The sequence below is a fragment of the Macrotis lagotis genome, chromosome 1 (assembly GCF_037893015.1).
Source record: "Macrotis lagotis isolate mMagLag1 chromosome 1, bilby.v1.9.chrom.fasta, whole genome shotgun sequence".
NCBI classification, from domain to species: domain Eukaryota; kingdom Metazoa; phylum Chordata; class Mammalia; order Peramelemorphia; family Peramelidae; genus Macrotis; species Macrotis lagotis.
The window spans coordinates 804,042,238-804,070,101 of record NC_133658.1 but is presented as its reverse complement, the minus strand read 5'-3'; the positions used below and the strand labels follow the sequence as shown (position 1 = coordinate 804,070,101).

General features: G+C 39.1%; 1 protein-coding gene across 6 annotated transcripts in view; it reads left to right on the top strand.

Moving 5' to 3' along the window:
- PAK1 (p21 (RAC1) activated kinase 1) overlaps nucleotides 1-27,864 on the top strand; it is a 201,788-nt gene that overhangs the window by 155,823 nt on the left and 18,101 nt on the right. For all 6 annotated transcript variants that reach the window (XM_074216952.1, XM_074216949.1, XM_074216950.1 and 3 more), the window contains 4 exons: nucleotides 5,881-6,058; nucleotides 8,640-8,703; nucleotides 20,665-20,713; nucleotides 25,974-26,086. In XM_074216952.1, the coding sequence (XP_074073053.1) occupies nucleotides 5,881-6,058; nucleotides 8,640-8,703; nucleotides 20,665-20,713; nucleotides 25,974-26,086 (404 nt within the window). The remainder of the gene's footprint in view (nucleotides 1-5,880; nucleotides 6,059-8,639; nucleotides 8,704-20,664; nucleotides 20,714-25,973; nucleotides 26,087-27,864) is intronic.

Genomic DNA, 27,864 nt, shown 5'->3' with positions numbered 1-27,864 from the left:
TGACTTTATGATATAGTGGTCTCAAAATAAAGAATGTGTGGGGTCAAGTTCCTGCTCCTAATATACTGAGTCATGGTGTTCTAGATAATATTTAGAATTATAAATTGTAGAAGATGGAGCTGACCTACATTGGGAGAAGGATCTGAGTTCTTCTTACCAATGAAATCTCAGTTTTCATCTCTATCCTTAACATTATCTCTAACCCTGTAGCCAAAATTCTTTAAAGATAAGTGAAAAATACAGATTTAATCAGTGCTTTGACTCACTTTGAGCTTGGTCTAGTAATTCTCTAAGTCTCTATATCTGTAAAATGAAGATAATAATGCTTACATTATCTTTCTCACAAAATTACCAGAATGGGAAGGATTTTTACATTTTGTAAAAATTCTCTAGAGAAATATTCTCTATTATTTCAACCCATCATTGAAGCAAGTCATTAATATCATTGTCATCACCACTGTTATTATCCTGATAGAGAAGGAAAGAAAGAACATCAGCAATAATACTAGTTAACATTTATATTGTGTTAAGTATTTTTATTATCTCGTTCAATCCTCACAACAAACTTGGAAGGGAGGTGCTATTGTTATTCTCATTTTACATTTGAGGAAACTGAGGCAGATGTAATGCCTTTGATGTAATGATGTTAAATGACTTCCCACAGCTAGCAGATATCTGAGATTGGTTTTAAATTTAGGTTCTCTGACTACAGATCCATCCATTACATTATCCATTGTTCTTCTTGACTGCCTGTAGAGATTCATCAACAATTTCCATGAATTTTTCAAGAATATTTATTGAATACCTGCTGAATGTGAGATGTATTTAGCCCTGGGAGAGACAGAAAGAGAAATCCATGTTCCTAAGACCCTTTTATGTTCTAGAAATAAGATACACAATAATAGCATATTCAACTACAGTACAAATATAAGCATTATTATCTTTATTTTATAGATGAACTGAGGTTCAGAGAATGTGTTAAGGGGCAGTGGTGCAGAGAAAGGATCAGGAAAAGCTTCAGTAGAGGTCATTTTTAGTTTAGAGAAGTAATCAAGTAGGGCTTTAAGGTGTAGGTCAGTCAGGTTTGAGTTCGTTGAAGATGGAAAGAATTTCACAAGGCAGAGATAGGTAGTTAGTTATGGCAGGATTTGGGAAGGAGGAAGACCATGAGTGGCAGTTGGAATAACTACAAGGAAGCAGAAGAGGGCAGGAGATATTGAAAGAATGGCAAGACTATCGGTTTTATAATCATAATAATTAACATTTCTGTAACTTTTTAAGATTTCCAAGCACTTTACAGATATTATCTCTTCTGATCTTCAAAACAATACTATAAAGTAGGTGCGATTAGTATCACCACCACTTTAAAGTAAGGAAACTGGGTTTTTTGGTTTTTTTAAAAACAGATCTTCCTGACTAGCTAGGTGGATTGGGTACTACTATCTGGGAAGACCTGAGTTAGAATCCTGCCTGAGTGACCTTGGTTAGTCACTTATTCTCTCTCAAGCCTTGGTTTCCTTGTCTATAAAGTGGGAATAATAATGACACATATCTCCCATGGTTCTTGTGAGAATCAAATGAGATGACATATATAAAGTGCTTTGCAAACCTTAACACACTATAACAAATGATCTTTTGCTAGTGTTGTTATTATCACCACTATTTTTGTAGTCTGAGGAAGTGTTCAAATCCTTATCTCTGCCACTTATTACCTGTGTGTTCTTGGTTAAGGCACATTCCATCCATTGTCTTTCCTTCTCCTCATCTGTATATGTCAGAAAATTGACCTAGAGAATTTTTCAGGTCCCTTCCACACCAAATCATCATGGACTTGAACTTGTTTGCTGTGGGGAAAGTTTTTGTAGGGGAGTGGTAGTAGATAAAGTAGGAAGGGCTTCTTCTCAGTTATACCTTCCCTGCCCTCGCCCGTGGCTCCACAGCCTCCCTTCCACCAGTGTTGCCTTAAATACAATTGACATTATTTAGTTCTAGGCTGAAATGAGTCACTCTCATCTTCTCTTGGGAAGTCAGTAATTGTAGTTCTGCAAAATTTGCTTGAAATGAGTAGCACTCAGCATGTGAAACCTAGGAGCGTGATGGATGGCACCCTTGGGGATTTATAACCACGGTAACTTTTATCTGCCATGAAACTCTAAATATGCTGAATACTGGCTGCACCTCTGCAAGCCTTCTTTTTTAGACCCATAGGGCTTTGAGATATGGTAACCCTAGTTCCACTGTCCAGGGAGCCAGGAGACCTGAAGTCTAGACTTGGTGTTGCCATCAACTCATGGCATGACCCTGGGGAGATGACTTCCTTTCTTCTGGTCTCAATGGGGAATCACAGAAATAATTCAAGATCTTTGTGTTACACAAATGTTTTGGAGATGTCAGAGCCTGAAATTTGATGTTAGGGTGAGATATAGACCCTGAGAAGATGAGAAATGGAAAAATGAGATGCCTTATTCCTTCCTAGTTATGCCTATTAAAAAAAATGTGAAACGTTGTAAAGAAGCAATCTAGGAAAAGAAGAACCAAACATTGGGAAGAGGAGAAAGCACAAACAAACAAATAGAACTCATTCATAAATATTGCAATGACAAAGATTGGAGAAAGTATTTGTGGATAAGAAGTCAGGGGATGTGGGGAGCCTAGTTTTGGTATTGCTATTGGATTATTATGTGACTTTGAGTAAATCACTTCACCACTATAAAACTTAGAGCTAGAAGAAATCTTAGTAAAGGGAACTAGCACAACTCCTTGCTTGATCTAAGGATTCTATCTACCACATTCCTAGCCTTCTACACTATCCCTCAGGGATCAGGAGCTCACTACCAGTTGAAACCACCAGTTCCATTCTGCCTATTGAGAGAAGAGTTGAAATCTTACTTAATTTCTCCCCCCCATGGTTCCTAGTTTTGCCTTTTGGGGGTTATAGAGAATGAGACCATGAAACAGTCCCTTCTAAATCTTCTCTTTTTTAAACTAAACATCCTATTAGACCGTTCGGCCCTTCCTCATATGGCCCAGTCTCCATTCCCATTACCAGGTCTTCCTTTTGTTCTTGTTGGTCATCACCCCCCCCCCCCCAAATGTGACCTCAGAACTGGACTCAGATCTTTAGGATAGACTCTGACCAGGGCAGGATCAACTCCTTGGCTGGAAGGGGGTGCTAAGCCTCGGCTTACACAAGCTCTTTTGACTCTGACATCACGGGGTTGGCTGCCAAAAAAAGAAGCTAATTCCATGTTATTTTGTGTTAATTAAAAGCTTCCTCTGTAAAGTGAGGGGGTTGAATTAGATGATTTCTCAGGTCTTTTCGACTCTCACATTCCATGGCTCAGACTGCCATCACCTGAAGATTCTCAGGAGTGATGTCTGTACCAAATGTATGCTCACATTCACATTACTGAATGAGCACCTAGTGTATGCAAGATTAGGTGGACCTACAGAGGCAGAAAATGAAATGATCTTTCCCCTGTGGCAGAGCTTATATTCTCTTGGTGGGAAATGAAGGTGAAGATGCAACATGGACACTAATCAATTCTGAGTAACACAAAATAATTTTAAGAGAGAGTGGGTATTTGTAATTGTGGAGGAAGAAGACAGTTATGGAAGGTTTCTGTAGGAAGTAACACTTAATCGTGGCTCCAAAGGAAGTCAGATGCAGAAAGATATCCCTAAAATTGGAAAAGATGGCATAAGAACATCAATAGAGATAGAAAAAAGTAGTACTGAGCCAGTTTTTCCAGTTGAAAGTTCCCATCTTCATCTTCATCCCAAGACAATGGTGCATATGTCCAAAGTGCTTTCCAGGTACCAAGGGCTTCACCTGGCAGCTAGGTGACAGAGTATATAAAGAGGAAAGTTTATTTCCAAAGAACTTTAGTCAAAGGGGAACAGAATCCTTGAACCACTTAGTTCACATATTGCAATGAGAAAACATGCCTAGAGACTTTGTAGGCCTTAGAGAAATGGACATTGTTGTGATTAAGGGGAAGTGACTTACTTAATGTATCTGTAACCAGGAGGTTCAGGCTATGAAAGGAGGCTGAAAGAGGATAGGTGGAGAAGAGACTGGACAGAACTGGGCCTAACCAGGGCCTTCTGACTCCCAAGTCAGTGTGCCTTTCTTTGCAGCATCTGATTTCTTTGCCTGCTCCTCAGAGTAGCCAGGAGTAAGTATATTGCTGGGACACCTTCAGAAAAATAAATTTCAGACATTAACACATTCTGTTTTTATCCAGTCTCCAATGTGATCTCTTTCCTCGGGTCTTTCTGATTCTGGGTCCAGCACTGTTCCCTTAGTCATCCAGAAAAAAAATATGAGTCACATAATAATAGAATATTAGACCGGGAGTTCATCTATGGAAGCTAGACCTGGAGTCAGGAAGATCTGGGTTCTAATCAAGTCTCAGAAACTTTACTAGCTGTGTGACTCTGGATAAATAAGTCACTTAAACTCTATTTGATTTAGTTTCTTCATCTATTAAATAGTGATAATCACAATGTCTACCTCCAAGGGTTATTATGAGAATCAAATGAGATGATAATTATAAAACAATTAGCATTATACTAGATACCACTTAATTTATAGATGACCAAGATAATGGATGGTAAGTGCTATATACATGTTGGCTATGATTTTTACATTATGTAGTCCACTAGATATCCCTTAATTTATAGATGATTTAAAGAATGGAAGGTTGCCCAAGGCCAGACAGGTTGCTAGTGGGCCTAACCAGTCCTTCTCACTCGAAATCCAGACTTTTCATTATGCCACAATGCCTTGAATGTGGGCTAGGGACATCTGGGAATGCTTCATACAGGAAAAAGAGTTGGGAGTTTGAGGTATATCCCAGTGCTCAAAAGCCAGATGCTACCATTTGAGGTAAAGCAATGCCTGCTGGTACCTTGTATCCTAGATAAGGGGTTGCAACCTGGAGGTTCAGGATATGAAAAGAGGCTTAACCAGTACATGGGAAGAAGGGGATAGATGGAGAAGAGAGCTAGTCTTTGGAGGAGACTTAGTGGAATTGAAGATGGAGTACTCTTGTCATCACTGTCATTCTGATCTCTTTTTTGTGGAATGCTCTCCTTGGAGCTTAACACATAAGGCCTAGAAGACATGAACTAGAAGGAACCTTAAAACATGCAACATTAGAATTGGAAGAAACTTAGACTGTAAAATGTTATGGGTTTGAAGTCATCTGGGTTTAACCCTCTCATTTACAGGCAAGAATACTGATGGTCTTTGAGGTAATTGGCCTTCCTCAGGGTTAGCCAATGCCAGAACTGGGTCTAGAATGGTTTCCACCCAGTGAACTACTCACAGTTAAGAGATATGGGGCACAAGGCCTCTGGATACTCTCTGTCTCTTCCAATTTTTGTGAGATTAGAAGGACTAGGTCCTCATTTTACAAATGAAGAAACTGCATCTCCATATAGCAGAATGACTTGACCTTGGCCACATGGCTAGTAATTGTACCTTTTTGCCCCTTCCAAACAGACCTTCTGCTTTGTCTGAAGGGCTTAATGTCACTTGTGTCTCTACTCTTGCCCATCGTGTATAAAGGGCATTTATTGGCAAAGGAAGCTGCTAAATGAGAGGGAATTGGAAAGAGTTATCATGTATAGACACACATATACAAATTAATAAAATACTTAATAAAATAAAACAACTAAGAGAACCAGATTTAATTTTTTTAAAAGAACTTGTGTTGGAACTGATAGGATGCAATGAGCTGAGTTTATTGGGGTTAGTTCTACCATGCCCCCTGACTCCAAACCAAGATCTTGGACCCGAGAACCATCCCCCAGACTCTCTCTTTGCTCAGAAAACTGACGTCATTTTGATTTCCCTTCCATCCATCCATCCAGGTGTACACACGATCAGTGATTGATCCCATTCCTGTTACTCCGACTCGAGATGTGGCTACATCTCCAATCTCCCCCACAGAGAATAACAACACTACTCCTCCAGACACCCTGACCCGCAATGCTGAGAAGCAGAAGAAGAAGCCTAAAATGTCAGATGAAGAGATTTTGGAGAAATTAAGTAAGTATTGATCTTGGAGGTGGGAAATTGCTAGCTCAAGTCCATCTCTAGGCACCTACTGGCCTCCTAGCCTGAGCGCATCTGTTAACAGTTCTTAGCCTCAGCACCCTCTTCTGTAAAATGGGAATAATTATTAATTATACCACTGACCCCCAAGATTGTTGTGAGAATCAGATGAGGTAACACGTGTAGATTGCTTTGTAAAAGCACTTTATAGGCTTTAAAATCCTATGTAAATGTCAGCTATTATGATGACTCACATGCTCACATATAATACACACACACATACACATACACACACATTTTCCTCCTTCAAATGAAGCTAGTTAGTGAATAAGCATTTATTAAATTCCTACTATATGGTGAATAATCCTTGGGGAATACCTAAAAAACAGCTAAAAACAGAAAAGCTAAAAAAGCCCCTAATTTGAGGAAGTTTTCAGTATTCATAATTCCTGCTAACAAGGTCAAATTCTATGCCCCAGTTAGACAGACCTTCTGGATCTGTTCCCTATGCAGTTTCCCAAACCAGGATATATTTTCTAGATCCTAGGAGGTAGAACTGAAGTGGCAATCTAACAACTTATATTTCTGTTGCATTAAGTCTTTCCCCACAATAGCCTTGTGAGTTTGGTAGTAGAAGTATTTCATTCCACTTTACAGATGAAGAAACTGAGCTTCAAAGGCAAAATGATGTGATCCCAGCCACATAGCTACTTCTTGTTAGCATACAGCTAATAAACTGGGACTTTGATTCCTATTTTAGGATTTTTAATTTACCAAATCCGTAGAAATGCTTGTCTGCTAGAGATTCAAAAGCATTTTTACATGAACAACTCCCGCCTTCTAGAGCTTACATTCCATTGGAGGAAATAGTATGTAAGAGAACAGTAATAGTTAGGAGAATCAGTACCTGTCAAGATTATTGGGAAGAATAAGGTTGTGAGATAGAGTCTGATGGCCAAATCCTTTTCACTGTTCTTTCAGTGCCATCTGGAAAAATGGAGAAAGAATATTACTCAGTTTGAATAAAAATAACACATTAGGCTCTAATATGTTCAACCAAGGGGGATTTAAACTTTTATATGATGTAGTCCCTACTACCTTCAGGGAGCTTCTAGGCCAAGTTGGGGAAGAATAACCTATACAGAAGTGAACAGAGATGTGTATAAGAGACATCCAGGGCAAGTGTTGTGAAAATTCATTTCCAAGGTTAATAGGGTGAAAGCTTCAGGGAGGAGGCAGCATAAAAGTTAGGCCTCAAAGCAAGGAGGGGAAAGGGTCAAGAAAAATAGGAGATGAGGAGAAGCCAGGCAGAGATGTGTGAGGATGAGAAGATGGGCTGTCTTCTCTTGTGTCACTGGCTGTGTTCTAGAGTGGTACAGTTTGGTGACAGAGAAAACCCTGAAGGAGAAGTGAAAAAAGCAGACAAATGTCACTCCTGTGGACCACATTCTACTTTTTTTTATTTGGGAGGCAGCAGAGCTGTGAATTTCCTACTCTTTTCTTCTAGTCATTCTCTAAATATAACAATATGTCCTAAGTGAATGGGAACAGATCAAATCTGAGTTGGGGAGTCCCTAGCTAGGGCAATGACTGTGGATTTTTTTCCTCCATGAGAGGATCTTGCAAATTGGAGTTAGCTGCAGGTGGGTCTTAAAGGGATTGATACATAAAGCTTAGATAATACAGATCCCTGGTGGATTTTAAAGTGCTCAATAGTATATCCTGGAGTGGGGGTGAGGGATGGGAAGGAAGATAAGGTGGCAGCATGGGTGTCCTTAAAGTTTGGAGCCCCAAAAATGAACTGATCAAGGTAGATAAGAGTTAGCCAGGCAGCAATCCTTCATTAATTAGGTACTAGGCACTGGGGATACAGGGAAATTAAAAACAAACAAACAGACAGCCTTCAAGGATTATAGATTTTAATGGGGGAGCCAAGTTGTCAATAACTAGATTTATATTAAGATAGAAACAGAATAGATTAAACAACCTGTGGACAGAAGATATTAGCTTCCCACAGGAAGAGGGATTTGAGCAGTCTAGGGGGAGCCAGTGAAATTTAAGGGAGAAATTTGGGGGAGAAAGAGTATTCTAGATGGGGGGGGTTGAGAAGGAGCTGATACAGAGGCAAGAAAATAGGAGGCAGAATGTTAAATAACCATCACTTCCCTCTCTCTGGCTATCCAGAGAGGGAAGAGTAGGAGTGTGGACAGGCTTCATGGAAGGAGTGGGAACTTAAGCCAGGACTTGAAGACTGGGAATTTCCTAGACTGGTGGTGTCAACCTATACTAAATACATGGTTCCACTAAGCCATAGTCATTGAAATGAGAAAACCACAGGTCTATGTTCCACCGATTTGTTAAATATTACTCAATTACATTGAAATATGGTTTGGACATCATTTGGAAGTCTCTGCTATTTCTTAGTACCATTGCTTATGATGGCTTCTGAATGGAAGTAGCTGGCTCTTTATTCTACCCCTTCCCGGGGCTGGAGGAAATGCATGAGCATTTTGTATTTGATGTGTTTGATGGTGTTGGAGGGCCCAGTGTCTCATCATTTCTCTCCCTGTCACAGGAAGCATTGTGAGTGTGGGTGACCCCAAGAAGAAGTACACTCGGTTTGAGAAGATTGGACAAGGGTTAGTAGGATCATTTTCTTCTCTGTTTTTTTATTCCCCTTGGAAGATTTATTTGAAGGGTGGTTTTTGTTTCCAAGCCTGAATGCTGACATCACCAGGTGGTGACTACCTTGTGTGAATGGAAGGTCCAGGACCAGAATCTTTCTAAGGAGAGGGCAACCAAATCATAGTATCTCAGAGCTGGAGGGGGCCTTAGGAGTCAAAAGAGCCAGCTCTACCTGGCCTTTGGATCCCCTGTCCAGCATCCCTTGCCCTGGAGAAATGGTTTGCAGTGTGTGGCTTGATTGGATTGCGTGTGTGTATGTGTGTGTGTGTGTGTGTGTGTGTGTGTGTGTGTGTGTGTGTGTCTGGCTGAACAAATTTACTTCCCTCTGCTCCGATCCTCTCCTTCCTGTTCCCTTCTTCCACCCCTGGAAGTAATTATGCTTAATGTGAGGGGTTGCCATTAGATGACCATACTTGCTAAATATACTCCCATAGGAAATGAGAGTCATTTAGTCTGTGAGTGCCAAATCAGCTACCCAAATTAGTTCTTTTTCCCATTGTCCCATCTAAATGTAGATACCGTGGGGGGTGGGAGGCCTCCAGCTGGAGCCCATTGAAGAGGAAAGCAGTAGAATTCTAGCATATCAGAGTTGGATCATCCTTACAAGTCATCATGCATTCCCCAGGCATGGAAGGAATGGTCCTACTGGACTGGGAGCCTAGTTAGCCAGAAGGAGTCTTGACTTGATTCGGAATATCTGGGATAGAGCCTTGTCCTGAAATAGAGATTACTTAGCTAGGTTCCCTTGGGCAGGTCATATACTCACCGAGTTTTGGTTTCTTCATCTGTAAAAATGAAGCTTGAAGAAGAGCTGTCTTTGGGGTGGAGGGGAGGACATGATGACTTATCTTTAATTTTCTGAAGGGCTGTCAGGAAGAAGATAGATCAGACTGTCCCTAGTGGGAAAAACCCGGAGGAATGGCTAAAAATCTCAAAGAAGCAAATTGAGGCTGCCAGTCATAAAATAATTTAATTTTTTTTAATACTTGGAGAGATTGTGAAGTGGGATTGGGCTTCCTCATAAGGTAGTGGGTTCTGCCATATTGTAGGGCAACTAGGTAGTGCAGTGGATGGAGCACTGACCTTGGAAGCAGGAGGATAGAAGTTCGAATTTGACCTGGGGCACTTGATTCTTACTAGCTGTGTGACCTTGGGCAAGTCACTTAACCCTGATTGCCTCACATCCAGGACCATCTCCAGTTATCCTGATTCATATCTGGCCCCTGGACCCAGATGCTCTGGAGGAGAAAGTGAGGCTGGTGACTTAGCATAGCCTCCCCCACTCAAATCCAATTCAAGTGCTTGTCATGACATCACCTCCCTGATGTTGTGGTCTTCTTTGAAAATGAAAAGACAAACATTATCTAGGATGTTTTAGATGAGGTTCTTTCTGGGGAGTATGACCCTTCCAAGCTTGAAATTCTGTGAAAACATGGGTGCTGCAACCCACATTACAGCTAGTTCCCATTTGGTGCTCGTGAAAAATCCCCTGAAGGAGTTGCATGATTTGAATTTTCTTGGCATATTTCCACTGGGGTGGAGTCATATTTTACATAATTATCACTTTGAATAGGGCAAATTAGCATACATGTAGTCACTTTATTCACATTAATTTGGACCTAGTTGTACCTACCACATGGGGTTGTTAGAAGGAAAGGGCTTCTAGAAATGAAAACTGTTGTACTGATGTGAGCTGTGATTATTAGAGTCATAAAAATCTAAAGTGGGAAAATAAGTCTCATCTCCTACCCCTTGTAAGACTCTCTTCAGCTGTAATCCAGACCAGTGGCTCATGAGGCTTCTGCTCAGATAGGGTCCTATCTGTCTTCCCAGGAAGCCTGTTCTATTGTGGGAAGGGTTGTTTTAAGAAGGTTTGTTATTTTTTTAAAGTTAAATCTGTCTCCTGTTTGGTCTTAGTTCTTCCTTTTGGGACTAAAATGTGGTACAAATGGAAAAAACACACACCTGGAGAAAGCAGAGTTTAGGTCTAAATCTCATATCTGATGCTTATAGCAGAGTGAGCTAGATGGTGGAGTGGATAGAGTGGAGAGCTTGGAATCGGATGCTCCGGTTCAGATTCCTTCTCAGCTACTTGCTAACTGTGTGACCCTCGACAACTCAACCCCTCTTCCTCATTTGTAAAAGTGGAGATAATAATAGTATCTACTTCCCCAGGCTGTTGTGAGGATCAAATAAGATAATATGTGTAAAAGTGTTATAAACTAAGTGCTATAAGAAAGTTAGTTCTTATTTTAAGAATAATATTAGTCATCATAGTACTAGTAGTAGTTGTAGTTAGTCATAGTTGTAATATAGTAGTACTATAATGATGGTAGTGTATCATCAAGTGGTAATTGGAATAATGGTAGTAGTCATAGCCATAACAGTAGTAGGTGTGACTACTGCTAGTAGTCATAGTCTAGCAGTCATAGTTGTATTGGAACTAGTTAGTACTAGTAACAATTGTAGTTGTAGTAGTACTGGGAGTACTATTATAGTTACAGTAGTAGTAGTACCAGTGGTTGTAATAATAATATATAATAGTAAAAATAACTATAATTGTCATAGTAGTAATAGTCATCATTGTAGTTGTAGTAGAAGTAGTAGTACTGGTGGTGGTGGTAGCAGTAGCAGTTATAATATTAGTCATAGTAATAGTATTACTACTACTACTGGTGGTGGTGGTTGTAATTGTAGTAGTTGTAGCAATAGCCCTAGTCACAGAAGTAGTACTAGTATTACTCTTACTAGTGGTGGCAGTGCCAGTTGCAGCACTAGTAGTTGTAGCAGTTGTAGCAATAGTCATAGTTATAATAGTAGTACTTGTCTTACTACTAGTGGTTATGGTGGTAGTAGTACTAGAGGTTGAAGCAACAGTCATAGTAATAGTAGCACTAGTATCACTGCTAGTGGTGGTGGTCATAGTAGTACTACATAGTTGTAGTAATAGTCATAATAATAGTAGTAGTAATAGTAATGGTATTACTACTACTAGTAGTACTAGCATTCCTATTGCTGGTGATGGTAGTAGTAGTAAAACTAGTAGTTATGGTCATATTCATAGTAATAGTATTACTGCTGGTGGTGGTAGTAGTTGTAGTAATAGTCATAATAATAATAGTAGTATAATAGTATTACTATGACCACAATAGTGATAGTGGTGGTAATAGTAGTACTAGTAGTTGTTGTAAAAGTCATTTAATAGTAATGGAAATACCACTACTACTAGTAGTGGTGATAAGTAGGAGTTGTATTAATAGTCACAGCAATAGTCTTAGTTCTAGTAAATAGTGGTAGTAATAGTTCTAGTAGTAGAAATTGTATCAGTATTAATAATAGTTTTCATAGGAGTTACTCTTATAGTAGCAGTCAAACAGTTTGCTTCTCAAGAATATTGGTCTCAGATAGCACTTGATTTCCTTGGGACTTTTAACTATACAGTTATCTCTTTATCTTCTTTCTTCAAATCATAATCTTTTGAACTTTTTTTTTAGTATTTTTATTATCTCCTTGAATTTCCACAGTCTTGTGAGGAAAGAGAGAGGGAGTGGGAGTGTGCATGTGTGTGTCTGTGTGTGTGTGTGTATGTATGTGTGTGGTGTGTGTTGTCTTTCTGTGTGTTCACATGCATTCATGGTCAGAAGCTCGGCCAATTAAAACAAGGATCAGCTGTGGCTTGGATAAGGCTGTCAGCCAATTAGGTCAGGTCCCAGGAGAAGTTAGAAGCCTTTGGATCCTCATGAGCAGCAGGTGGTTATAGGTTGGCTAAAGGAAATTCATATGGAAAGAAATAAATAAAGATCTGCACAGATTCTTCGTAAAATGTCAAACCTGGAAGGAGCGACATAATGATGTAGAAATGTCAATGGGAAAGGATTCTAGCCTATTGAATGTAAGGAAAAAAGGACATAGAAATAGGAGGGAATTTATGACAGAAACCATTAGAAAACAGAAGGTAGCATGTAGGAAATTTGAAGAATATTTATGTAAATAATTTCCCCTGAAATGGGTCTAGGAAGAACAGCAAACATATTTGAAACGTTCTAGTTCAACCTTTAACCGAAACAGTATTCTCTATGATGCTCCTTGAGAAGTGATCCTCCAGTATGTGCTTAAAGGACCTCCACCAGAGTCAAGCATGAGTTCAAATTTGACTTCAGACATTTATTAGCTGTATGACCTTGGTCAAGTCACTTCATCTTGTTTACCTTTAGTGTCTTGTCCAAAAAAATGATCTGGAGAAGGAAATGGCAAATCACTCCAGGGTCCCTGCCACGAAAATCCCAACAGAGGTTATAAAGAGTAGAACATGATTAAACAACAACATAATCTAGAAAGAATAATTGGACTGGGTGTTAGAATATTTGAATTTAAATCCTGCTTTCTGTCCTTGGAAAAAATTATTTCACCTCTATGAATCCACTGGTTTCCTTATCTTTAATATTGAGTGCTGGTATTTGTACTATCAGTCTCAAAGAGATTTTATGAGGAAACTACTTTGTACATTTAAAAGAATTTAGAAGATGAGTTGTCATTGTTATTGTTACTTTATATATACCCTTGTTTCCTAATATGGGAAAATGGGACCCAGGAAGACCTGCTAGTATGGGTGGGCCTTATTTCTCTTGCCTTTCCTCTTCCCTGAGCCCCAGGCTTTACCAGAACCCATACAGGAAGGCCTGGGGGGAGTACCAGCCATCACTGCTCTCCCTGTCTTCTTCCTCCTTGGAACTCTGTTCACAGGACTTGGATGAGGTGGGAATCACCATTTCTATTCTTTCCAGTGATATGGAGGCTCCCCAGTTCTTACCATCTGCTCTGCATCTATTTCCTGGCACTGTTGTCTGACCTGCTGTAATCTTTGGACCCTTGGATTTTGCCATCTGCCCCCTCCGTTGCATCCTTAGAATTCCTACACCTTTATCCTGTAGATGAATTTTCTTTTAAGTCTTGTTTCCATTTTAAATTGAGAACAAGAATTATCTTGATTTTCTGGTTAGTACATGGTAAGAGATTAAAAAATTTCTTTTCATTCATTCATTCACTCATCCATTGAATGTCCTTTCCAGATCACTGGTCTTGTTCTTCAAATCCTGGCTCTCTTCTCTGTGTGACTTTGAGCATGTACCTTAACCCATTTAGCCTTACTAAAAGTAATAATAATAATAATAATAATAATAATTATAATAATAATAATCTTTCTAATACTGGGTGGTTGTGACCCCTTTGCAGACCTAAAATTGTTCTAGAAATATGAACTGTTATTATTTCTTCTAGCAGACAATGCTTAAGCCAAAGGAATAACTTAATTAATCCTATTTGCTTCAGTTTCCTCTTCTGTAAAATGACTTGGAGAAAGAAATTGCAGACCACTCTACCATCTTTGCCAAATAAACTCCAAAAAGGAATCACCAAGAGTTGAGTATGATTGAAAACAATCGAACAGTTGAAAGCAATTGATTTTGAACCAAACCTTAAGATGCATAAAAAAATAGAATTAAGAATTATTGGTATTATTCTCTTGCTTTTTTACCAAGTCCTGCCCACGGGTAATGGGGAAAGTACAAATATAAATAAAAAGGGGTTTTTATTAATTTAACGTCTGTTTGCCCCAGTTTCTTCAAATATAAAATGGATAGCATCTACCTTCCAGGGTTTTTTGTGAGGATCAAGTGAGATGAGTATTTTTTTTAAGTTGGTTTAGTTACATTAGGAATTTTTTTAATTTTAAAAACTTATTAGCAAAGCTATCGGCTATATAAATATTAGCTGTTGTCATCATCATCAACAGCAACACTAGGATTTCAAAATAAATGTAATTTATTCAAAGACCTCTGGGAAGGAGAGATGAAAAGTATCAGGTTTTAGAGAAGGTCCAAGAAATTCAGGAATGGAGACTGGAGAGAAGTGGACACAAGGCTGACCTGACCTGACCACCTCCTTAAAATGAAGTTTCTGGTATTTCCCCCAGCCAATCAGAGGGCATAGGAGTGGTGGATCCTGGTCCAAGAGTAGAGGGAGCTTCCTGAATGAAGAGGCTGATGGAACACTATAGAGAAAATTAGGAAGAGGGACTTGGTTTTATAGAGTACTCTTGCATTCTAATATGAATTTTAAAATGAGAAGGACCCAAGTGCTGTGAGATCGTGGGAGATGTGAGAGGAGATGGTGGAACTTAGTAGGGATGGTGCTACTAGCTGATTCTTCCTTAAGCATTAATTATTATCTCCATTTTGCAAATGGAAAAACTTGTCTGTGGTTACCCAGCTAGTAATCATAGGCTCATATCATTACATCATAGATAAAGAGTTGGAAGATACCTCAGAGGATCTTAATCCCTACCCACTCATTTAAAAATAATTGTTTTTATCTTTTGTTTTTGTATTGCCTAAATTTATGCCTTAATTTCTGTCTCCCCCTTTCCCTCACAGAGAGCAAATTCATATAGCAAAGAATATATTTTTAATATTTTGGTTTTTTCCACAAAGAATTTTTTTTTTTGTTTTTGCAAGGTAATGGGGTTAAGTGGCTTGCCCAAGGCCACACAGCTGGATAATTATTAAGTGTCTGAGGTCGAATTTGAACTCAGGTATTCCTGACTCCAGGGCTGGTGCTTTATCCACTATGCCACCTAGCCACCCCAAAGAATATTTTTAAAAGGAAAAAAAAATCAGCAAAAGCACTGAATGCATTGGGAAAAAAATTATCTGAAAATACATGCAGTGTTCTACACACTTGGTTCTCCCACCTCTGCAAAGGAGTGGGAAGAGGTGTCTTCTCATTTCTCTTTTTTGGTGCTATGTTTGTTCTTTGCAATTTTATCAACATTCACTTTCAATTGCTTTGCAATTGTTCTTTTCTTTTTTCATTTCAAATTAATTTTGACTAATAAAGGAAACTGAGGCTCACAGATGTTAAGTGACCTGCTCAGAGTCTCGCAGGTGTTAAGTGACAGAGCCAGAATTTGAACCTTTTTCCAACACCAGGGGTTCTGTTCCTTTCCCCCAGCATTTACCTTTTGCTTCGCTGTAGCCCTTCTCCTCGATCCTTTGCCTGTACAAAGCTCAGCCTCCCTCCCTCTGACCTTCTGCTCCATCTGTCTCCTTCCACCTGTTCCAGACCTGCTTGTCTCTCATTACAGTGCACTGGGGTGGGGGAAGGGGGGGACAGGAAAGGCTTCTTGGAGGGTGAGGGACTGCAGACGCATCATTTTAACCCTAGTATCAGTTTCTAAATCTAGAGCATTGAACTCACAGGGTTGTTGGGAAGATCAAATACATATGTAAAGTGCTTGACAGACCTTAAATGTCAATTATTATTATGAATCCTGTGAAAAGAGTCAAAAAATTCTAGGTAAGAAATAGAACTGAGCCAAAACAGCCAACCTTTATGAGGGACCTGCTATGAACTCTGTACTCACGTCCTGTGTTTGGCTCAAGACCTATATACTCAAATAGATTGTGTGTTCTTAACCCAGCTTCCTCCATTCTTATGGGATCTGAGGATAGGTGGTAGAGGAGTCTATTAACTTAGAAGGGAAATCAAAAGTCATATTTTTATTTTTACTATCTTTTGCTTTGCTTTATCATTCTGTTGTATGCATTTAAAAACATGATTCTGAGAAAGTGTCCATTAATTCCATCAGCCTGCCAAAATGGGGGGGGGGATGTATCCATGATACAAAAAAAAAAGATAAGGGACCCCTAATCTAAACTGCCTAAGCCTGTCATTGTAGGTCTTCATTCCTGACCGTTTTATTTCCTTCCCCTGTCTTATATATATTTTTTAAGAGCTTAACTTGGCTACTAATTAACACTGTGTGAACTTGGTCAATTTCCATTTCCTTTCTAGTTCTGTTTTCTCTTTTTTCTTGTAAAATAAGAACTTTAGATATTATTTTGAGAAGGGGTCCATAGGCTTGTCCTGACTGCAAGGGCTTCATGATACAAAAATAATTTAAGAACCCCTCAAGTCTATAGATAATACCTCCTTGCAAATAGCTGTAAGACAGAATATTACAGGATAACTGCATTAAAGAATTTCAAAGTGCTATGTAAGCATGCCTGCTCTTTGCCAAGAGCCTGGGGGCCTGCAGGGCTGGTATAACTTTGCAGTGTTCCCTAGACCTCAAATGCTCTGAATCTGTTCTAGTTAATAAGTAACAGAGGCAGTAGGGGGTAATGGATAGAACCATCTTTGGTGTCAAGAAGGCTTGGGTCTGACATGTATGTGCCATTGCCCCTGGTCACCGAACTTCTTAGTGCCCCAGATAGATCTCTTGAGATGACAAGTTGCCCAATATCTTCAGTTGACATTCCTAGAGGGAATTTTCTTACTGGGAGTTCCCTCCAACCATCAAATAAAATCATTGGTCTGAATCCTCCTTTCAGAGATGACAAGGGGCAGCTAGGTGGCACAGTGGATGAAGCACTGGCCCTGGAATCAGGAGTACCTGGGTTCAAATCTGGCCTCAGACACTTAACAATTACCCAGCTGTGTGAACTTGGGCAAATCACTTAATCCCATTGCCTTGCAAAAAAAAAAAAAAACAAACCCCAAAACCCTAACCAACCAACCAAACAAACAAACAAAGATAATGGAAAAGAAATTGATGGATGAGTGATTTTATGGTAGGTATAGGCTAGTCTTGGGAGTATGAGTGCTCTTTGTAACATGTAATATGGAGAATGAGGTTGGTGAGGCACCTGGAGCAAGGTGGGAGAAATCAGCAGAAAGGGTGTTGACCTTGCCTCCATCCAGGATCAAAGTGGTTGACCTAGGTCTTTTTCTTGTGTCATCATTGTGATGAGTAGAGGTGTTCACCAGAATATATATACCTGATGAACCCAATCTGTGGACCTCTGGAAGTGATGATCCAAGGAAGTATCAGCTAGACCTGTTTCTCCCTTGTTATTGATACAGCAGAGATCTCAGGGCTGCTTGTCCCCCTTGGATCTATTATGAATTAGAATTCTCTCACTGCTCAGACTCTGATTTCTTTTACATCCACAGCTTGGCTTTTTGTCTGTGGGTGGCTTAATTTTTTTTAAGTCCTGGAGACTGAGGGCTAATTGTACATCTGCCTTATGGAACAGAGAGAGGGTGGGTGAAGAGGGGGAGAGGGAAAGAGAGAAGGAGAGAGGGAGAAGAAAAGAAAGAGAGAGGGAGGGAGAGCACTTTATAGAGGTTTCTAGGTCTAACCTTTGGGGAATTCATTGTCAACTAACCATGGTCCTGGCCCATGTCTAGGTCCCATGGAGGTGGGGCGGTTATACACTCTTTTTAGAGTAAGGTCTGTGTACTCGGTCATCTTGATAGGAGACTGCAGGATCTTGAGTTAGCTCCAGATTCATGGGGTTTGTGCCCCACAGCAAAAAGGCTGTCTATGGTTCTGTGGCCCTGATTACTATAATTTTCAGGCCAAAATGCATACTTATAAATTCCTTGTAATCTTAAATAGGCTCCAAGAGCTCCTACCATAGTATACAATTGAAACTTTTCTATTTTTTTCAATGAAAAGTAGAAGTTATTACCTAAAAGTAAAGATTATAAGATGCAGGGTCACAAAATTATGCATTATACATCATGGGCACTTAATAATTTTTTGGGGGGGAATTTGTTAAATTGGGTTTTTCCTACCCATCACCCATCACCCCTGCCCCCACGCTGGAAAGGAACACATTCCAATAAGAATTTTGGTTGTTGGCACAAAATTAGGATTTTCTTGGTCTACACTATACAATCATAGGTCCATGAAATATTCTGAGCTAAAAGGGACTTCAGAACTTACAGTCTCAGACTACAGGATGGGAGCATATGGAAAGTTAGAGCTCATCTCACCCCTCTTCTAGAGTCTCTGAATCCAATTCTTGTGCCACACCCTACAGAGACTCTTGCTGATGGCTTATCCAAGTAACTGTTAAGAATGTGTTTTTCTTTGTGAGGTTGTTTTCTGCCTGTTTGACCCTATGTGGATTGAATAGCTCAGTGTGTATGTATCTTTTCAGGTTTGTGTTTATATGTATCTCATATATAATTATATTTCTTTTACATTTATACACTCATCTAGAAATCACAAATAATTTGCACGAATGTAGGTATACATATTTTTTGATCATTTGTTTCAGTCTGTCTGACTCTAGAGGGAAACTGAGGTAGAGTGAGTTAAGTGATTTGTCCAGAGTCACACCACTAGGAAAGTGGAAATTTGAACTCGGGAAGAGGAGTTTTCCTTGACCCCAGGCCCAGCAGCTGCCCATACACACACGTATGTATGAATAAATGTAAGTGTGTGTTAATGGAGTTAATGGACCGTTACAGAGTGGCTGTTGGAGTCTGGAAGATGTGGGTTCAAATTATACCCAACAATGCACAAGTCACTTAAGCTGTCAGTGCCCCAGAAGACTCACTGAGACTGTGAGCTGTAGATCAGTTGTTCATCTATACTGGTAAAGGGAGTTTCTTCACTGGAAAGGTTCAAGAGGACTCGAGTTCAAATTCAATCTCATTCACTTATTTGGTCTGTGAGGATAGGTTAAGTCACTGAATCTATATGTATCAATTTCTGTATTTGTAAAATGGAAATAATTAGCATGCCTATCTACTGGGGTTATTGTGAGGATAGAAGAAGATAATAGTCATTAAATGCTTTGTAAACCTAAAAGTAGGGCAAGATAAGAGTGCTGGATGTGGAGTCAGGCAACCCTGGACAAGTCACTTAAATCTGTTTGCCTCAGTTTCCTCATTTATCAATTGAGCTGGACAAAGAAATAGCAAATCACTTTTGGTATCTGTCAAGAAAGCCTCTGGGGCGGCTAGGTGGCGCAGTGCATAGAGCACTGGCCCTGGAGTCAGGAATACTTGAGTTCAAATCCGGTCTCAGACACTTAATAATTACCTAGTTGTGTGGCCTTGGGCAAGTCACTTAACCCCATTGCCTTGCAAAAACTTAAAAAACAAAAATCAAACAAAAAAACCCCCAGAAGGGGTGAGTCCTGAAGAGTCTGACATGACTGAAACAACTGAACAACAAAAACCTTAAAAGTATAAACATTTATCTAAACCAGAAAGATTCAAAACTTGGAGCCTGTGAATTTGCTTTTTTATTTTTAAAAAAATGTTGATAACTATTTCAATACAATTTATTTCCTTTGTAATCCTATATGTTTTATTTTATGTATTTTAAAACATTAGCCTGAGAAAGGGTACTTGACAAAAAAGGTTAAGAATTCCTGACCTTGGAGCGACTAGGTGGCAGCAGATAGAGCACAGACCCTGGAGTCAGGAGGACTTGAGTTCAAATCTGGTCTCAGAAACTTAATAATTACCTAGCTGTGTGGCGGGCAAGCCACTTAACCCCATTGCCTTGCCAGAAAAAACCCTAAAAAAAAAATTCCTGACCTCAACCATATTTGAACCTGCCATTGCAGGTCTCCCCAATTCCTGACTCATCCTGGGCCTTTTTGATTTTTTAAAATTGTGCCTGATTTTTTTTGAAAGTCTAATTTTCTTTGTGATTTGTCAAGTTCCTTTCTCTTTCTGAGTCTGTATTTTCTCAGATTAAAAAAAACAAAAAACCAAACATGAGACAAGACAGGGCAAGTTTCTTCAGTCTCTGGCATTCATTCTAAGGTCCCTCCCAGCTCTGATACAGTTTTATATGCCAGGATCTTTTTAATTTTGGGATTTTAATCTGGGAAATCTTGAAATAACTCACCTAATATTAGCCCATACTTAGTTAAAAGTCTTAGTAGTAGAGGCTTGAAGAATTTGGATCTTGCCTGGATGAAATTAATCTCTTTCTCTCTCTCTCTCTCTCTCTCTCTCTCTCTCTCTCTCTCTCTCTCTCTCTCTCTCTCTCTCTCCCTCCCTCTCTCTCTCCCTCTCCCCCTTCTCTCTCTCCGGTTCACATACAGAGCTTCAGGCACAGTGTACACAGCAATGGATGTGGCTACTGGACAGGAGGTGAGTGTCAATCATTGGCCATTAACTGCTTTTGGGACAGGTTTTTGACTTTTATTTTTTTTCCAGTCCATCTTTGGGATCTTAACTATGGTTGGGAGAATTGTTGTTACTTATTAAAAACATTTTTTTCCTATAGCAAAATTTGTATTGTAGGGAAAATCAGTTTTTTGGAGAGGAGTTCATATCTGTACCCCAACCACAGGAAAATAGGTAAAGGGGGCAAGTTCACCATGGGATCTTGGGCAAGTCTTAATTTTAAAATGAAGTTGGAATACCTTGCTTGTAAGGTCCTCTGCAGATGTAGTTGTCAGCAAACATCTATTAAGCACTTATTGGGTACCAGACACTATGTTAAGTGCTAGAAACAAAAAGAAAGGCAGCCCCTGCCCACAAGGGGCTTACATTCTAATAGGAAAAGACAACATATAAAAGGAAGCTGAATTGGGGGTGGGGGGGGGTGGAAGGGAGCTCAGTGATGGAGCATGGCCAAACAAGTCTGGAGAGACAGGAGCAGGATCCAGAAAGGAATGAAGTTGTAAGCATGTCCAGCCCTGGATTCCTTCTTTAAAATGGAGCTCTGGAAGGGAACCACAAATCAGAAGAAGGGGCCACAACCTGAGAAGTCTTCAGAGGCTACTTCCGGGGCGAGTAGCCTATGGGAGCGTAATGGTGATCATGTAATACTCTTATGTTTAGATTCTGTCATTCTATATTCCAACAACCTTTGGCTAATTTTAAGGGCTCTTCTAGCCCAAATTTTCTATGTCATTTAGTGTCTTTCCACTCAATCAAAGCAAATGTACATTTATTAGGCATCTACTGAGTTCAAAGTGTTTTATTAGACACCAAGGTTACAAAGACAAAATTTTAAAAATTGGTCTTTGTACACAAGGGGCTTTCATTCTATTGGGGTAGATAGAACAATGTAATTCTTTGAGAAGAGAGAGAGCAATTGCCTAAGGGAATTTGGAAAGTCTACTTTGAGGAACTAATCTAGGTGGCACAGTGGATAGAGTTATGGGTCTGGAGTTAGGAAAACCTGAATTTATCAGCCTCAGACACTAGACCCCAGGCAAATCACTTAACCTTTATCCACTGAAGAAGGAAATGGTCAACCACTCTGGCATTTTTTCCAGGAAAACCCCATGGCCAGTATGGGTATCCATGGGTTCACAAAGAGTTGGACACAATTAAGCAACAAGAAATGTTAACTCATTTTCAAGAAAGTCAGGGATTTTCTAGTTGAAAGTTTCCAACCTTTTTTGATTTATTTTTTGTAATTTTTTTGGTTATGTAACCCCCTTGGCAGTCTGGTGAAGCCAATGGGTCCCTTTTCAGAATAATATTTTTTAAAAAATATTAAATATTTAAAATTTGAAAATATTAAATATTTAAAATTAAATATTAAAAAATAAAATATGTAGCTTTCCAAGAGAAGCTAACTTTATTGAAATTCAGTTATCAAACAATAAAAAAAAATTCATGGACTCAGAACTCGTGGATTAAGAACCCCTTTCTCTAAAGTGAGACATGAGATAAGAGTCCATTATGGATATGGGCGTCAGACTGTAAAAACATGGAGGTGATAGACAGAATGCTGAATTCAGAGAATAATAAATAGATGAGTTTGGCTGTAATATGGAATGTCTCAAAGGAATATACCCTAAGTGTGAGAAAATGAGCAGAATATGGCTGTTTTATATTGCTCAGTTGTTTTTAATTTGTGTCCAACTCTTCATGACCCCATTTGGGGTTTTCTTGGCTAAGGAACTAGAATGGTTTGCCATTTCCTTCTCCAACTCATTTTGCTGGTGAAGAAACTGAGGCAAACAGGAAGACATGACTTGCACAGGATCATAGTGTCCAAGACCAGATTAGGATTCAGGAAGATGAGTCCTGCTCTCTTATAAACTGTACCACCTAGCTGTCTAAGGGGGCAGAATAGCCCAGAAAACCTTAAGAGCTCATAAGACAAGGATTAAAAGCTCATATTTAATTCTCTAAATGAAGACGGTCAGCATCAATCACTAACATTAATTAGTTAATTAATTTTAATGTTCTTGGATTCTTTTAGAAAAACCATTTTATTCAGTGAGTCAGCTGTACTGGAGCAGGTGTCCAGGGACCTGGTTCTACTGTTTACTAGTTATGTGACCATGGGTACTTTCCCTTTTTGAGCCTCAATTTCTTTATCTATAAAATAGGGATTGTGAGGGACAAATGTGACCACAAAATGTCTTCAGTGGACCAGGCACTATATTAGGTGCTGGGAATGCCAAAGGGAATGAAACTGTCCTCATCCTTAAGAGGACTGCCAGATTTTAATACAAACTTTAAAAAAGCACTTTAGAGTCGACCATGATTGTTTGGTTCCCTGATCCATGTTCCCAGGGTCTTTGTGGAAGAACAGCTCCTCACCTAGGGTTCTGCAAGACTCCAGAGCCTTGTTCCATGGGAGGCAGGAAGAGAAGTTTGTGGTTATAACCTATGAATGGAAGTCGTCTCATTAGAACAGCTAATGCAAGGCTATGAGAAAGGCTACCCTCTGACACTGGGGGTTATGGATCTTTGAACGAGCTGTCAGCACATGGGCATTTGATGTTCTGAATAATGGATAGAGGCTTAATGCCCTAGGGTTGGTTTGAGTGGTGGGAGCTATTGGATGTCATTAGGAGGAAGGAAACCACAGGCATGATGGGGATTCTTTTCTTAGTAGCAAAAAATTGTAGATGTAAAGCTGAAAGGAGCTTTGGATATCATCTAGTCTAATTGCTTCCTCATTTTAGTGATGATGAAGCTGTGTGTCTAGTCTTGGAACAGATTGAGAGACATCAATGGAACTTCAAAGAGGGTAGTCTTTCTCCATTAATAATAATGATGATGAGAGCAATAACAACAGTAATCATAGCTAGTCTTTATATAGCACTTTAATGTTTACAAATGTGAGCTTGATTAGTCCTCATAACAACCCTGGGAGGTTGTTACTATTATTATCATTATTCCCTTTTGCAGATGAGGAAACTGAGGCAGGCAGAGGTTAAGGGATTTGCTTAGAGTTATCCAGCTCTGAGAGCACCTGCAGCTAGATTTGAACTCATGTTCAGTGCTCTATCTACCACTCCATCTAGCTGCCCATGTTTCTTACTATGAAGTATGTTGTACGCAATGGACATTTATTGAAGGTTTCCAGAATGGATTCTAATCAGATGAAGGTTTGGATGAGTTTCCAGTTATGATCAGTTCAACAAAGCTTTATTAAGCATGGGGTCTTGAGCTAGGTGCTAAGATTAATTAATTAAGGTATGATGTGTACCCTCAGTGAGTTTTCAGTCTAGTCAGGGTGCTAAGACCTGGACACTTCTTGGTATTTCAGAGTTGAGCATGCAGCCATACATTGTTCATTGACCTTAGAGTGGAAGAAAGAAAGGAAAGATTAATTGTAGACTATATGTTAAACATGTTACAAATATTATCTCATTTAATCCTCTCAATAACCCTGGAAGGTTTTATTACTTTATTTTATTACTTAAATAATACCCTGGTAGGTATTATTATGATCCTCATTTTACAATTGGGAAAACTGAGTCAGACAGAAGTTAAATGACTAGCTCAAGGTCACCCAGCTAGTGAATTATATGAGGACAGAGTTGAGTTTCCAGACTCCAGCCCCAACCTTATGTCTGCCATTAGCTGACACTTTAGAAGCTTTGATTCAAGGTTCCCCAACTTTACCACTTAGTAGCTTTACAATCTAGGCAAGTCACTCTCTTTTGTCTTCCATTTCTACCAGAGGGATAAAGGGAGAGAGAAGGGAAGAGAGGAGAAATTGAGAAGGGAGAAAGAGAATGAAAAGAAAGAGGTGAGAAGGAGAGAGAGAGAATAAAGAAGAGTGGGAGAGAGGGAGAAGGAGAAGGGAAGGGAGGGGTGCCTAGATGATCTTTAAGACCTTTTTCTGTCCTTGTTAAACCTTTTTTCCCCTGAACCTTTTTTACATTACTTAATTTCCCCAGTATATTTTTTCCTTCTCCCAGAAAGTCATTCCTTGGAACAAGAAATTATAAAAAAAAAGACAAAACTAAACACATTTTTAAAAAAAGCCTGCCCAAATAGGCAGAATTCCACCCACATAGCCCCCAGTCTTCTTCCAAGAATGCCAGTTGGTACCTTCTTATTTCTCTTCTTTGGGGCCAAGCGTGGTCATTGAACTGTTCCAGAATTCAGTTTTGATCATCTTTTTAAACAAATCCTTATTAAGCACCTATAATATACAGGACTCAGGGTTTAATATGGAAAATAGAAAGAGACCTACTTAAAACATTACTTTTGCTCTAATGGAGCTTACAACTAAGCTTCAAATTTGATCCTTCCATTTCCAACCAAAAAAAATATATGCATATATAGTATAAATATATGTATATAGATATTATATATATACGTATATATATATATATATATATATATATATATAGGTAGCTTTGTAATTTGTAAAAGACTTTACGTTGATTTTTTTAATGGAATTGACAGTAGTATTAATAATAGTAATTGCTAGCATTTATATAGCAAACTCAAAAGTTTGCCAAGTGCCTTGCAAGCAATATCTTATTTCATCCTCGTATTAACCTTGGGAGGAAGGTACTGTCATTACTCTCAATTTACAAATGAAGAAACTGAGACTAAGAGAAGTTAAGTGACTTGCCCTAGATCCCAGGACTAGTTGATCTCTGATGTTAGATTTGAACTTCAGTCTTTCCAACTTCAGTCCCACCTAGCTGCCTCGATCTGTCTGAGGAGGAGGAGGATCAGTATTCAAAGACCATGGTTCTCTGACACTACAAGCACTGTCTTTCTGATAATGTACAAGTCATATGGTAGGTGAGACACTGGATTTGGAGCCACAAAAATGAGTTTGGATTTTGGCTCTATCACTTCCTTTAGTGTGTGAGCTTGGGTGGTCACTTCTTTCTCCAGGCCTCAGTTTCCCTCTTTGTTAAAGAAGGGCTTGAGATAAGATGACCTCCTAAGGTCTGTGGCCCCTTGAGAGAGGTAATCCAGGTATCTCCATTGCTAATTTAAAGGTGAAGGAATGTACAGCAACCTGACATGCACCATCTTCCTGTCCTTTGGGTTTGGTTGTGATGTCTGATAGGCCAGACACAGGTCAGCACCGATTTCTTGGCTAGGAATGAAGTGGGCTTCCTGCTGTGTCCCTGTTTCTGACTTTTCAGAATAACGTTAACCTTTCCCTGTGCTCTGACCTCAGGTGGCCATCAAGCAGATGAACCTACAACAGCAACCCAAGAAGGAGCTAATCATTAATGAGATCCTGGTCATGAGGGAAAACAAGAACCCCAACATTGTGAACTACCTGGACAGGTATGTCGTTTCAGGGGTTGTCAATAGTACTTTGGGAAATATTCCTCAGAATCATGGATTTGGGAGGTACCTGAGGGAAGGAGGGCACTGCCTAATCAGTAACCAAATAAGAATCTACCTTCTAGGATTTTCTTCTTGTAGTTATCTCTGCAATGGTCCCCATTTTTATAGCATTTTAAGATTTGCCACAATTAGCTGATAATTATATAGCCCTTTACAATTTACAAAACATTTTACTTGTGTTGTTGTTCAGTCATTTTTCATTTGTATCTAACTCTTCATGACCCCATCTGGGGTTTTCTTGGCAAAGATACTAGAGTGGTTTGCCATTTCCTTCTCCAGCTCATTTGACAGATGAGGAAACTGAGACAAATAGGGTTAAGTGATTTACCCAGGATCATACAACTAGTAAATATCTGAGGCTGGTTTTGAACTCACGTCTAACTTCTAGGATTGTTGCTCTTATCTGCTATGCTACTACATAGCTGCTCTTTAACTATGTTACATGTTTATATCAAATTGATCTTCACAACATTCTTGTGAGATAGGCGTTTTTATTCCTATTTTAAAGATGAGGAAATTGGATCTTAGAGAGGCTAAATGACTTGACCCAGTTAGTATCTCCTGTAGGATTTGAAATTTGGTCTTGACTTCAGGTTCAGTCCTCTATTTATTATCCTGCCTACAATAACTACATAAGACAGAGGGAAAACAGAAGTGATTGTTTTTGGCTAATATACTATATTTGTATCTGAGAGTATGCTACAGACTAGAAAGACTGAAGGAAAGGTTAGATAACTAATCTGGCATGGAGACATAATATAGTTGTGGTGGGGAATACCAGTGCTCTAGACATATGTTGAGTCTCTCTCTCTTCCAAAACCAGGATGGTTTCTTCCTACAGAAAATAAAAGATTTGATAAGGAGATCTGCTGTCAGTAGTCTGATTCTGACCAATAGGAAGGAAGTACCAAGTGATATAGAAATGATGAGAACTTTGACAAATGATGGCTATAGCCTGAGATTAACACATTAGATTTTGGAAAAGCAGAATGAAAATGTCTAGCAAAATATTTTACAGGGAAGTGAGTCTGATGGGATGGGATAATAGAATTGCGGTATTCTGGGGAGTATAGCACACTGGATTAGGAGTTACGAAGATCTGAGTTCAAATCTTGACTCAGATTTTTGGGTATGAGACCCTTTGAACAAGTTTTTCCTACTCTTTAAGGTTTAGTTTCTTCTTCTGTAAAAAGTTGATTTCAATAACCACTATGATTCTTATATGCAGTTCTAAATCAATAGATCCCATGAAATTGTAGATTCAAGCAGAAATGTTTCTTTTGGAATGGAAAGTAGAGAAGCTTCCTAAAAGAGGTTCCGATAAATGGCAGGGAATTTATTGATGGACTCAGCTTTTTTAAAGTTACAGAGGAGATGCAAATAAGGCTGGATAAATGAGGATGAAAACCAAGCAATAACTCAGCAATGCCAAAACACAAAATGAACTGGGGTTTTCCTGATGAGTGCTAAGGACAGTGAACATTTTTAAAAAATTAATTTAATGTTTCATTTTCCCCCAATTACAGGTAAAAACAATTTTTTAACATTTTTCTTAATTTTTAAAAACAATTTTGATTTCCAAATTCTCTCCCTCCCCCCCCAAGGCAAGCAGTTTTATATGGGTTATTTATTTATGTATATAGTTCCAGGTTAGTCATGTACAAGAAAGATTTTGGCCATTTTTTTTCAGTGACACTGAGGGATGAGGAACAAAT